The sequence below is a fragment of the Spermophilus citellus genome (genome assembly GCF_964194105.1).
Source record: "Spermophilus citellus genome assembly, chromosome: 14".
NCBI classification, from domain to species: Eukaryota; Metazoa; Chordata; class Mammalia; order Rodentia; family Sciuridae; genus Spermophilus; species Spermophilus citellus.
Genome location: NC_138194.1, coordinates 51,352,546 through 51,367,200, shown reverse-complemented (window position 1 = coordinate 51,367,200; position 14,655 = coordinate 51,352,546). Strand labels below are relative to the sequence as shown.

Below are 14,655 nucleotides of genomic sequence, written 5' to 3'. Positions count from 1 at the left end.
AGTAGGATAACAGGGAGAACTAAGTAGGTTAACAGGGAAAACTGAGGGAACCTGAAAGGTTGCATTACCGCACTCTGCCATGAACTAAGCGCACTTCCCACACGAAACGGCGATCTCCAGTCCCTGAGGATATAGTCCATGCATTTTAACTTAAACCTCCACCTCCTACACTTCTTCATCAACACAGCACAGCCCTCAAACAGCCAGTCCTCCTGGCTCCGCGGCAGGTGGGCGGGCCTCTCCTCGCTCCGCCCTTGACCCGCACGCTTGCGGAACGGAGGCCGTAGGTCAGAGGTTGTGAAGGCGTCATGGCGGCGCTGTGTGGGAGTCGTGCCGTGGCTGCCGAGAGCCATTTTCTGCGAGTGTTTCTCTTCTCTAGGCCCTTTCGAAGCGCAGGCACTGAGAGTGGCTCCGAAAGTGGGAGCTCCGATTCCTCGAAGCCTCAGACGAGCCCAGGCGGCTTTGCCAGCGCGTTGGTGCGGCACTCAGAGCTGCAGCGGAAGGCGGAGCTCCGACGGGTGAGAGGCAACCACGACGCGGTTGGGTGGCTGGGGCCGGCGTAAAGGGTGGGGCCACGCCAGTGACATGTGGGCGGGGCCGGGCCGGCTGGTGGGCGGGGAGTCGGCGAGGGGAACCGGAACTGGGAGGGCTGGAGGTGGCTGGTGGCTTGGGGGACCTGGGGGACTTGGGAACCTGGGAGGCTGGAGGGCTGTTGTTGGGCCGTATGTTGGCTCTGTGGCTGGCCGCTAGCAGCCGAGCGCGTGGCTGGTGTTTTTCTTCATTGGTTGTACTTTTATGTGACTGATTCTGTAAGCGCGGGTCTTGCTGGCCCTTGGGCAACTGGGAGCGCTGCCAGTGAGGCGGTCTGGGGCGAGTCCGGGTACTGGTAGAAGTGGACTCACACTGGGAGAGGCAAGGCTCTGCTTGGTCTCCTTCTATACGACAGCTCCAGTGTGGAGCTTCTTGGTAGCTGTTCTAAGCATTTGTTAAATAGGGGAACGATGGAATTACTATTTTTCTGAACTTGGGGCAAGTGATTTAACAGGTCAGTGCTTCACTTTCCTTTTCTGTGAGTGTCTTCTTTGGGTTTATTATCCCTTTGCCTTACCAATATTTTTGTAAAGTACGAAATAACTAAATAAGCGAAATAAAGGAAATAGACAGGTACAGATGTTGTTTTTGTTTTGTTTTTTACTATTGCATTCAGCAGACATGAAATTGGATATATTAAAAAAAAATTCTCAATTTCTGTATTTATTTCCTTGGGGAATAGTATCAAATAGCTAATAGGCAGTTTCCTGGATTGTAGGATCATTTTAGTCATTAGAGTCAAAATTTTCCTAAGATCCAAGGTATAAAAGAAGTCTGATGTATATTCTCTTATGCTGTAACAAATTACCACAAGTTTAGTGGCTTAAGACAAATTTGTTATTTTGAGGGTTGTGAGAAGTCTGCAGTCTCACTGGGTTACAACCAAGGTGTTGGCAGCATTTCCTGTTCCATAGGTTTTGGGGAGGAACTGTTTCCTTGCCTTTTCTAATTTATGGGGGCCACTGCCATTTATTGGCTCCTGGCCTCCTTTTGCTTCTTCAAAGCCAGCAACAATAGGTTGAGGCCCTCTCACAGGGGGTTCTATTATGTCTCATTCATTTTTGTGCTCCTTTATGATTATATTGGATCTGCCAGATAATCCACAATATTTTTTCTAAAATTAGTTGATTAGCAATCTTAATCTTACCTGCAATTTAATTCCCCTTTGCCACAGAAGGTGACATTCACAAATTCTAGGAATTTGGATGTAGACATCTTTAGGGGCACATTATTCTGTCTACCATACCTGAAATCATCAAAGGGATGAATTGGATTCATCCTTGGCATAAGGCATTGCTAACGAAGTGTGGTAAGGTAGGAAGCATAAATATAATTCAGTGTTCTTCTGAATATTTGTGTAGGAAAAGAATTTCTCTGTTTCTCACCTTCATCCTTTCTCATTACCAGCCCCATAAGTACCCCATTTTAAGTTTCTTCAAAATCTCCAGAAAATAATTCTCAGATTGCTGAGTTAATTGTGGCAAGAATGAAAATTGTTGCATCACATTAGCAAGAGTTTGAAGCTAAAAATGTCTCCCATACTTTAGTGTTTCACATGATGAGCAGTAATAAATGTTTAATGAAGGAGAAATTCAGAGTATTTATGAGTGAGCAGGATTCCCTTTGCATTCCTCTCCAAGACAATTCTAATTGGACTGCTCAGTTTTTCCAGGAGGCAACTGGGTATTTCCTGGGAGTCTCAGCACATCCGTTGGATTTGCCTCGTCCAGCTCAGACTCAACAGTCTCCATGGGCAGTTTTTCTTCACTAACATAGTTTTGAAAACATTATTCTATTAGATGGAGAGTAAATGTGTTTAGTTCTGACATTTGGTTCACATTTTTCTGGTTCATAGTTCTTGGACATCTTGGTTTAATGGAAGGGTAATTTCCTTGGAAGGTTGAATCAGGAATCTGGGGTGTAGTCTTGTGTTTTATGAGTTCTTAGCTTTGTAGCATTTTGAGTGTTCCCTTTTATTCAGTAATTAATACCTCTGACTTCAGTTGTGCTGAAGGTCATTGTAGACATAGCAACAGAGTTCTGCTCTACAAATCAGACATAAGGAGGTGGTCATTATGTTTTTCTTGGGAACGTTGTAAACTGCCATTCCTGTTCCCTCAAACTTAACAATACATTTCTTGCTGTGGTATTAAAGACTTACTGGCCTGGGGCAGAGGTTAAAAGTTGCTCAGTTTGAGGCTGCTGGGATTGTGATACTCATCCAACCATCTTATTAGTTGAGTGACTTTGACAAATTAGCTTGCATACTCGAGTTTGCACCCTTATATCTAAGTGAAAATAATACTCTAATTGGAGTTATTGGGAAGTTTATATGAAATAATACATTTAAAAGGTTCTCAGCACACAGTGTAGAGAAAGCTTCACTTAATGCATTTTAGATATTATGTGGCCCCAGCCATTTCTCCATTGTCCTCCTGCATATTGGAGAGTATTTGCAACAGAGATGTTTCCAGAACTACATAATTCTTTAATGAAACCCAATATTAAGTTGTGAATAATAAGCCTTGTCAAACCATCCATGTAGGTTCGTCCATTGTAACACATATACTCTGGTGGGGATGTTGATAGTAGGGGAGGCTATGCAAGTTGGGGGTCAGAGAGCACATGGGATTTCTCTCTACTATTCAGTTTTGCTCTAAACCTAAAACTGTCCCCCCCCCCAAAAAAAAAGAGTGCACGTAAGAGGCTATTTAAAAAATGTAGATGAGTCTATAATTTTAGATTGAGCTGTACAGAAACAATAGAGTTAAGTTTTTACAGAAAAAAAATTAAAACTAACCAAGCAAACAAACTTACTCCAAATCAGCATGCACATGCACATGCACATGCCATTCTGTTTAATCTCTAATTTAAAGATATTTGTAATCTCTAATATCTCAGGCAGCCAGCGCCTCACCAGGGTAATTTTTCCTGCACAGAAGGAGATAAGCCACCTGAGAAATAAAGTCTGAAATAATTAGTGAAGAAGTAAGAGGCAGTGTCAAATAATAGATTTTAAAAGCAGGGCCTCTGAAAGGATCTTCCAGTCCTGGTAGGAGCTGGAACAGAGCAATTAAAAAATGGCTCTGGTGGTTTATTTAAGGGGTTACATCAAAGGCAGGGGTAAGGTTTCAGGGGTGGAGTCTTGCTTCCAGAAGTCATGTAGTCAGCAGGTTGATTGGCATCTTGGCAGGTCACACCCATCTCAGAGACGCTATGTGGCTATAGCAGGTTACCCCATCTCTGGTGCTGTGTGGGACCTCTGGCAGAGCTTGGTGGGAGTTCACAGCAGGGTTGCCACTGTAAAGTTCCCACATACCAGACTTTCCCATTCAATGGGCTTTCATGCTGATTTGGTCTACACATAGTCCACGGATGATTCTTAACGCTCTAATGTGTCAACTTAATATGTCAGAGTACTATGCACACTTCAGAAAGAAGTTTATCTTGACTTTTCTCCCCCCAGTGGAATGTAAGTTTTAGGAGGACAAAAAATTTTTCTCCTTCATTCTGATAAGTCCCTAGTACCTGGCACCATGCTTGACCCATGGTGGGTACTTTGTAAATAATTGCCAAATGGATAAATGAATGAATGGTACATACGTTGCATATTGAAACTTCAGTTCCACTTGACTTGTCTTTGAATTGTGATATGTGTGCGACTGCTCTCAAGCAGTTTGCGCAAGTTGAATAATATAGGCTTGAGCATATTAGTTAAATGTGCCTGGCCAGAACAATAATTGAGTGAAAAAAATTGTAAGAATAATAAGAAAACTCAAAATACTACATTAGATTTAATTTTAATGTTTATTTGGAAGTTTTGTGCCGCAGTCTTGGCTGGGCACAGAATCACGAGCCACTCAAGCAGGAACAAAACTTTATTTTTGAAAAAGCCGCCAATACTCCGTAGGCGCCAGCAAGCCAAACCCGGTCCTCCCACGCGGGCATCTACCGGAACCGCACGTCTGCCGGAACCGGGGGGGGCCCGGACCTCCCCCGGAATTTGCTCCTACTATCCTTCCCCAACCAATGGGAACTCTCCAGGAGTCCCATAACATGAGTCCGGTAGCAGGCCAAGGTGAACAACAGGAGCCCAATTTCCATATGAATGTAAATCTTAACATAATCATATCATCTCTGTGGCTAGCTGGCGTCACTTTACAACCAAAGGTGCCATGCATCATATTATTTGCTTGTGGCTCCTAGCATCTGCCCCCTTCTGTTTAATTAAGCAACAAGCAATGTGGCTAGGGACCGTGCCTGGTTGGTTGTTCAATTCAACATATGGTTCTTACCCGTCATGGGAAAACTGACCTTTAGGCGTCAGCTTCCTGTCTTAGTTTGAATCCACTGCAATCAGATCAACCCGTCACTGACTACCAGTCCAGCATTCAACCATGCTTGTGGATAGGCCTATGCACCAGTGTGGGGGGGTGAGGTTCTTGCCTCACCTCTGTTGGCCCCCAAATTTTAGACCATCACTAGTAGAAGGGGGGAGGATACAGAAATGCCACGACACCAAGCCAATTGATGGCTCCTTTGGAAAAATTGCGTCACTGGTGACACCATCAGCAAAGATATGCCAGTATTACCACAATTAACATGGGGTGAGCTGGCAAGGAAATTGCATCACTGGTGACACCATCAGCAAAGATATGCCAGCAGTACCACAATTCGGTGCACCAGATGATATTTCACAATGTATGCAACTGATATATAGTCCAGGCAAGTTCTGCAAGCAGTTCAAATTGGAGGAGTCTATCAATATGTCCATTTCCTCCCAAAGTAAATCAAGTCCTTGATTGAGCATTACTTGTTGAGTTATATTCATTGATGCATCAGTTTATACAGTTTACTGTGATAGCTATCATAGAAGCTGTAGTTTGGTTTTATCTCAGTCTTCACCGGAATTGGGATGGAGATGGAAATTCTGGCAATGATGCTAAAGAGACATTATCCTGAACAGAATTATTAAATATAATGAAAAGGAAAGGTGAAAGTAAACAAACAGATCTGTTAAACTCCTTTAAAAACAATCTTTAACAGCTGTTTACCTAATTTAAATTAGTAAACAAACAGATCTGTTAACCATCTTTAAAAACAATCATTAACAGCTGTTCACCTAATTTAAATTAAACCATATAAATCACGTGAATAAAGAAAAAATTCGGATCCATTTTTTTATGAGCGCTCCTCATATAAGAAATATGGACATACACACATACAGACATACAACACAAAACAGAAGTGTGCACACAACATACAACACATAAGACAATAGTAAATAAAGGCCTTGTAGCTATACCTAGGTGAAATCTCCATTGCAATGTTTAAAAACTCCACAGTCAAAAAATAAAACACAGTCAAAAAATAAAACTGATCAGAAAAACATTAACCTAGGTTTGTATGAGCTCAAAAATAAAATAGAACTTTATGATGTGGGAAAAATGCAATAATAAAATAGATATTGAAAAAAACAACTTGGTTAATCACTGTCACAGATGTAAGAATAGCCAAGCTGGAGCTCTGGATATCAGCTGTTATGGATTTGAGTCAAATCATCTTCTTTTTCTGTAGAAATTGTTTTAGTTAATCTCTCTGGAATCCAAATCGGTTGCTGTTTCTCCTGTGGAAAAACACAGACACAGCCCCGATTCCAGACTATCACTGGATCTGGGCCTTTCCATTGTCCTGTTAGAATATCTTTCCAAAGTACCTTAGGCTTATGTACATTTTTTGGGTACAAATGTCTTTCCGCAGCACTAAGTCCCGATGAATCCAAATTTAAAAAGTTTAGAGTAAAAAGGGTTATTTTAAGTTTATCTTTGGGGGATATATACCCCTTTCCAATTCCCTCCTTTTGTTTTAATAAGTACATTTTAATAGTTTGATTAGCTCTTTCAACTATGCCTTGTCCTTGTGGATTGTATGGAATTCCTGTTATGTGAGTAATACCAAATGATGAGCAAAATTGTTTAAAAGAGGTGGAAGTATAACCAGGACCATTGTCCGTTTTTAACTGTTTTGGAACGCCCACAGTGGCAAAATTTTGTAAGCAATGAGCTATAACATCTTTAGTTTTTTCTCCGGCATGAAGGGAGCCCATCAAAAATCCGGAAGAAGTATCAACTGTAACATGTAAATATTTTAATTTTCCAAATTCTGGCAAGTGTGTGACGTCCATCTGCCAAATATGGTTAGGTATCAGTCCTCTAGGATTGACTCCAAGATTAACTTGTGGTAAAAATGTCACACAATTTTGACATTGTTTTATTATATGTCTGGCTTGTTCTTTAGTTATTTTAAAACGCTTTTGTAAAGTATTAGCATTGACATGGAACCTTTTATGAAAATTTATAGCTTCTTCTATTGTGGAGAAAATATGTATGTCATGTGTAGATTTATCTGCTAGTTCATTGCCCATACTAAGGGCTCCAGGCAATCCTGTATGTGCCCTGATATGACCTATAAAGAATGGATCTTTTCGGTCCCAGATTAGACTTTGTATAGTGGAAAACAAAGAGAAAACAGTAGAAGAAGGTGAAATCCTACCAGCATCTTCAAGGGATACTATAGCATTAACTACATATTGACTATCAGAAAATAAATTAAATACAGAATCTTTAAACATCATAAAAGTTTGTAATACTGCATTAAGCTCTACCTTTTGAGTTGATTGTTTGGGTACTAAAAATGTAAAAGTTTGATCAGGAGTAACTACTGCTGCTGTACCATTGTTTGACCCATCAGTGAATATATTTGGAGCATTTATGATAGGGATTTTTCTTGTCATTTTTGGAAAAACTACAGGATGCTTAGACCAAAAAGACAACAAAGGATTAGATGGTAAGTGATTATCAAATGAAACACTAGTTTTACACATGATTATTGCCCAAGTATTTAACTCATTAGCTAACTCATCAATTTGATCCATAGTATATGGAGTAATAATTTTATTGGGAGAAATCCCAAACACTCCCTTTGCTGCTTTCATTCCTTTGAGTATTAATTGTCCTACAGCCTCAGGATATCTAGTAAGAATAGTGTTAGGAGAATAAGATAAATGTATCCACAATAATGGACCTTCTTGCCGAAATACTCCTGTAGGAATATTTTTTGTTGGTAGTACAATAAATAATAAAGGCAAACTTATATCAATTCTATCCAAATGCATATTTTCCATATATGTTTCAATGATTTTTAATGTTTTTCTTGCTTCAGGCGTTAACATGCGGGGTGAATTTGGATCTGATGGACCTTTTAGAATATCAAATAAAGGTCCTAACTCTCCTGTTGGTATGCCTAGATAAGGCCTTATCCAATTTATGTCTCCCAATAACTTTTGAAAGTCATTAAGTGATTTGAGTTGATCTACTCGTATTTGAATTTTTGGTGGACGGACCATGGTTGAGGATAATAGAACTCCTAAATAATTAATTGGAAGATTTAATTGTACTTTATCTATTGCTATCTCTAGATTATAATTTTTCAATAAGTTAGTAAGTGTGGCATAACATTCTAGTAATGTGTTTTTATCTTTATGTGCCAATAACACATCATCCATATAGTGAAATATTTGTAGTTCAGGATTTTGATTTCTAGGTGGCTGGATTGCTTTATTAACATAAATTTGATACATAGTTGGGCTGTTAGCCATCCCTTGAGGGAGTACTTTCCATTCATATCTCTGATCAGGACCTTCATGATTCAGTGCAGGGATAGTGGACTATCAAAATGTGGACTATCCTCGGGATGAATTGGAATTGAAAAGAAACAATCTTTAATATCTATAGCTAAAACATGCCAGGTTTTTGGTAAAGCAGACAATTGGGGAATCCCTGATTGAGCAGGTCCCATAATAACCATCTCATTATTAATGGCTCTTAAATCTTGTAATAATCTCCATTTACCAGATTTCTTTTTAATGACAATAATGGGAGTATTATGGGGGGATACGGAAGGTTGTATATGTTCTTCCGCTAATTGTTGTCTGACCAAGTCATGGGCTACTTGTGTCTTTTCTTTAGTCAGGGGCCACTGAGGAACCCACACTGGTCTTTCTGATTTCCAAGTAATTTTGATTGTCTCAGTGGCCCTTTCTGAAAACCCAATCCATGTATACTTATTTCTTGATCTATTTGTATTGGTGCTGTCATACCTTGTTCTTGTTCTTTTAATCTTTTTTCTTTCCTAAAGCCTTGTTTAGCCCTAGTAGTGGGCGCGTTAGGATTGATGTTATTTGTTAATGTCAATCCTAATTGATCTAGGACATCTCGTCCTCATAAATTTATGGGAAGATGATCCAATACATAGGGCTGTATAGTTCCTTCACATCCTTCAGGATCCCTCCAATCTAATACCATAGCACTTCTATGGGGATTTGTTGCCACTCCTAGGCCTCAAAGCGTTTGAGTGGCTTGTTGTAATGGCCAATGTTTTGGCCATTCTTGACGAGATATGATGCTGAGGTCAGCTCCTGTGTCTAGCAGCCCATTAAAGTCATGTCCTTGAATATTTAACTTTAGCATTGGGTGAGAATCTAAATTTAAAGACAGCATAGCCCAATCTACACCTGTGGAGCCTAATCCCTTGGAACCTCTTTCTACATTACAACTGGAAAATTTATCATGTAGGCTGGGTATTATTAATAACTGTGCTATTCTATCTCCTGGTGAAATTACTGATATACCTCTTGGAGAACTAGCTATAATTTTTATTTCACCCTCATAATCGGGATCAATTACCCCAGGACTTATCATAAGTCCTTTTAGTGTAGAAGAACTGCGTCCCAATAATAAGCCTACTGTTCCCTGGGGAAGAGGTCCTTTTACTCCTGTGGGAATGATTTGAACTCCCATCTCTGGAGTTAGTACTGCTCTGGCAGAGGCGCAGATGTCCAGCCCTGCGCTCCCTCTAGTTTGTCTGATGAGGGATTTAATGGATAATGCGTCCTGGGCACTACCTTGATGGTGCTGCTGGGTTCCTCCATTGCCCCATATATTTGTGGTTTTGGGCCCCAGGGCATTGGGCCCTCTAGTCCGTTTTTTGGCAATGGAGCTTGATACCTTTCTCCACGATATCGTGGGTAAACACTTGGTCCTTATCCGTTTTTTGATAGTGGAATACCCTCTATGGTGGTTTGAGAACGGCATTCATTAGCCCAATGTTTCCCTCTATGGCATCGTGGGCAAATACCCGGTATTCTATTCCTTTGATACCCAGCTTTGTTAAACCCTCCTCTTATGGGGCAACTCCTTTTAAAATGTCCTGTTTGATTACAATTATAGCATGTTTTTGGCCTGGCATCTAAAGCCTGTTGTACTGCTGCTAAGACTTGCCCTTGTTCATTAATGTCTCTACATAATTTAATATATGTGTTTAAATCTTCATGTCTCCATGGTCTAATGACCTCCCTGCAGCAATGATTTGCTTGGTCATAAGCCAGTTGTTTTATAAATGGCATTACCTGTTCTGTATTTCCAAATATCCTAGAGGCTGTCTGGATAAGTCTATCTACAAATTCAGCGTAAGGTTCATTAGTTCCTTGTATTACCTTAGATAATTGACCTTGTAAGTCTCCATGCCCCTGTAAAGTTTTCCATGCCCTAACTGCATCTACAGCAATTTGTGCGTATACGCCAGGGTCATATTCAATTTGCTGTCTTTGACCCTCATAAGGTCCCTTTCCCAATAGCATATCTATATTTCTTTGAGGGTAACCGGCTTCTGCATTTCGCCTAGCTGTCTCCATGCAAAATTCCTCATTGGCAACCTTCCATAACAAATATTGTCCTCCGTTTAGCACAGATCGACACATGTTAGCCCAATCTGCTGGTGTCATGTCCAAGTTGGTAACAGATTCGACCATGATTATCGTGAAGGGAGCTTTCGGCCCATAGGTTGTTACAGCCTCCTTTAATTGCTTTACTGTTTTGAAATCTAAAGCACGGTGAATTTGTTGCCCTCCTGCCTGCTCAAGTACAGGGCATGCTAATCTTTGGGGTCCTGCCTCAGAATTCCGTCCATCAACTACGGGAGTTGAGGGCCGCTCAGTGGTAGATGGAGCTGTTGGTTGAATTACGCCCTCTGGTGATAGAACGGAGTTAGTAGCAACCTCCTGTTGTAATTCTCCACCTGATGGCTGTTTTTCCTCTAAGCTTTCTTTCTTTAAATTTTCCTCTGTCTGACTAGCTTGAGAGACCTTCTCTTTTGGTTGACCTAGCGTTTTTTCTACCATAGTTTGGACCTCTAACAATTTACTTAACAGTTTTTCGGTTTGTTTTTTACTAGATTCTAATCTACTATAAAGGTAACGTAACCCAATAAGATAGCATAAAACAAAGCCGAAACAGAATGAAACAAAAACGGAACAGAGAATGGTTATATCAATTTTCTCTTTCTCAGGGCCGAATAACTTCAAACCTTGAGCCAACCATTTTTCCCAGTTCGCCTGAGAAAATTCTAGGGCTAGGGAGCTTGAAATAAAAACAAAATAAATCAAAACAAGAACACATTGTTTTTTGAAATGGTCACCCATTCTGTCGCCTTCCCTCAGGGGCGAGCAATTTTACTCACCTCTAAGTTTCAGGCGTTCCCCGCACGGACCACCAAATGCCGCAGTCTTGGCTGGGCACAGAATCATGAGCCACTCAAGCAGGAACAAAACTTTATTTTTGAAAAAGCCGCCAATACTCCGTAGGCGCTGACAAGCCAAACCTGGTCCTCCCACACGGGCGTCTACCGGAACGGGGGGGGGGACCTCCCCCGGAATTTCCTCCTACTATCCTTCCCCAACCAATGGGAACTCTCCAGGAGTCCCATAACATGAGTCTGGTAGCAGGCCAAGGTGAACAGCAGGAGCCCAATTTCCATATGAATGTAAATCTTAACATAATCATATCATCTCAGTGGCTAGCTGGCGTCACTTTACAACCAAAGGTGCCATGCATCATATTATTTGCTTGTGGCTCCTAGCAGTTTTGGGTGTATTTCTATCTTATATTTATGATGGGAATATGAGCAGTTGTTAGCTGTTGATAGGGATCCAACTTAACATTCCTTTTTGAAGTTTTTGGATCTATTTAATTGAAGACTATCCTGATATTACAAGATGAATAATTACTTATTTTGTAATCAGGATTTTTGAAACAATTTAATTATTTAAAAAGTATAGAAGCAATATTTATTTACTTTAAAAAGACATTTTAATAGTGCTGAAAATTACTATATGAAATATAAACAACTCTGTTTCCTTTTTCTAATTTTCTCAAGGCTGGAGAGTATGATTTTTAATGGATGCCTCTGGAGTTTTATATATATATATATATATATATATATATATATATTCCAAGTGTAATTATTAAATGGTTAATACTAAGTACTGTTCTGGACTATTATTAATGTTTAAGAGTATAAGCTCTGGGCTTTAAATCCTGGCTCTTCTACTATTTATTAGCTACTTTTCTTTGAGAAATGACTTAATATCTATGTATTTCCTTTTCCTTTTTTGTAAAAGGAAATCCTGTGTCACAGTATTATTATGAGATAATCTCTTTAGGGCTGTTCCCTAAATAAATCATTATTGTTTTACCTTATTATGTTTTATTGATTTATAATTTATTATTTAAAGCACTGAATACAAGTGCCTAATACTTTTAGAAAAATCAGTATTTTTAGTTGCTGCTGAAAATTGTTATTTTCGCTGAAGTATAACTTTGAGTTATAAGTGTACTTTATGTGCCTCATTTAAAAAATTGTTGGTATTCCATAGTAGGTATCATTTATTAACTAGAAAAGGCCTTCATTAAAAGCATTAGATTGTTGCCCCTCCCTCAACAGTCAATCTTACAGTGGACATTTGCTCTTTTGCATGCTTATGAGAGTGAATTTATAGAATGTGTTCTAGGAGAAAGTATATGCATATATGCACAGTTTGAACTTGAAAAATTAGTTGGTTTAATAAACTCCCTCTGTAGTGCTTGGCAATGCTCATTTCCTCGCCCTCAATAACATATGCTGTTATAAGTGGATTTGATTCTTCTTTTTCTTCTTTTTTGTGGTATGGGGGATGGAACCCAGGGCCTCCTGCATGCTAGGCAAGAAATACTCTACCTTGGAGCCACACGCCCAGCCCCTAGGTGGATTTTCCTCATATTGGATGACCAAAACAAAATACAGGAATTAGGAACTGGGTTTGTTATCCCTCATCTCTGATTCCCATCAAAATTACTACACATTCACAGTTTTTACTTTATAATAAAGAAACGCTACCAAATTGAACTCATAAAATATACTAACAAAAACTAAGTTATATGTACATATTAGGGTTCTATGTAAGATATTATTTTGAAGATAAAAGTTTGCTGTTCCCTAAACAGAACATTATTGCTTTACCTTTGCTCTTTACCCTGAAATTAACTTCTCTGACTGCCGATTTCCTTGTAAAAATCACAGGAGGTGGGAAGTTCCAACCAATAGAAGATCTGTTAGGGGAAGAACTAATAGAGGAAGGGGATTGATGGGGAGGGAGGGGGGATAGGATAAGGGAAGAACAGTGAAGGATTCTGACCTGACTTTCCTATGTACACATGTGATATACTACAGTGAATCTCACAATCACGACATCCACAAGACATTAATTAAAAAGAAAAAACTGTAAGTAAATAGCAGAGAGATCAGTAGAGTAGAGTGAAGGGAACAAGGGGTGGAAGGAAGGGTGGGAAAGGGGAAGTACTGGGGACTGAATCAGAGCTAATTATATTCCATGCTTTTATAATTATGTCAAAGTGAATCCTAATGTTATATAAAACTAAAAAGAACTAATTAAAAACAAAGAAGGGGGAGGATCATCTATTCTTTTGGGCCTCTGTGATCTCACCAACCAGGTGCCACTCCTCTTGAATGCCCTAAGGCATTGTTTTCTACTAACTTTATGTTACAACTGTAGTTTTAAGTTACATTAAAGTCATTTGTGAGCCTGTTTTAATCTGTTTTCTACTTGTAGTTACTAGAGATCAAGGTTATACCTTATTCACTCTTTTTTTTTGATGTGTGTGTGGGGTACTGGGGATTGAACCTAGGGGCACTCAACCACTGAGCCACATTGTCAGTCCTATTTTGTATTTTATTTAGAGACAGGGCCTCACTGAGTTCGTTGGCACCTCACTTTTGCTGAGGCTGGCTTTGAACTCGTGCTTCTCCTGCCTCAGCCTCCTGAAGTGCTGGGATTATGGGCTTGGGTCACCACACCCAGCCCTTATTCACTCTTTTCATCCCTTGCATAAAGCTTTACATATAAGCAAGAATTTAATACAATATAAATTGTAATAATATTTTAGTTTGATGATTGAATAATTATAAATGAAAAATGACATTCAGATCACTTATTGTGGGATTTAAAAATATGTATATATATACTGAAGTTCAAGTAGTGAGCTTTGATTTAATTTTAAAGTTCTTAAAGTGTAAACTAAAGTATACATAGACCTCATAAATAAATAATTTTCAGTAAGAGCCCAAAAAATTATCCTTGCAGAGACCTTTTCCTCACAGTCAGGACTGAACCAGGGTCAGTGCATCATGATCCTTTTCCTAATATTTCACTGAAGTTACTCCGTAAAGAGAGCTTGGGTTTAAAAGACCTGCAACACTGTTGTTTTGTGTGGAGGCTTTGAGTTCTGTAATTGTCCTGTGCTCTCTCATTCACTCTCTTTTCTTTTGGTTCATGTGCTTTAATACTGGTTTATGCATCTATTTCTTCAACTAGTTTTTGTTTTGCTTTGGCTTATTTTGGGGGTTGGAACAAGTCCTGTTTATTTTTGTGACCAATAAGTTGCCCACTTATGTATAAAAAAAACTGGTAAATATTTGCAAAAGTGGGCTGGGGTTATGGCTCAGCGATAGAGCACTTGCCTATCATGTGTGAACCCCTGGGTTCCATCCTCAGCACCACATATGAATAAATAAAATAAAGGTCTTGTGTTCACCCACAACTAAAAATAATTTGCAAATGTTTGTTTTGTGTGTGTGTATTTTTGTTTTTTAGCCAGATACCTTTCTTCTCCC

General features: G+C 39.5%; 1 protein-coding gene across 1 annotated transcript in view; it reads left to right on the top strand.

Annotated features, from left to right (window-relative positions):
- Nucleotides 1-283: 283 nt before the first annotated feature.
- Nucleotides 284-14,655, top strand: part of MRPS28 (mitochondrial ribosomal protein S28) — a 125,751-nt gene continuing 111,379 nt past the window's right edge. The window contains exon 1 of the mRNA XM_081266299.1: nt 284-518. Coding sequence (XP_081122425.1) covers nt 309-518 — 210 coding nt within the window. The 5' untranslated portion in view covers nt 284-308. The remainder of the gene's footprint in view (nt 519-14,655) is intronic.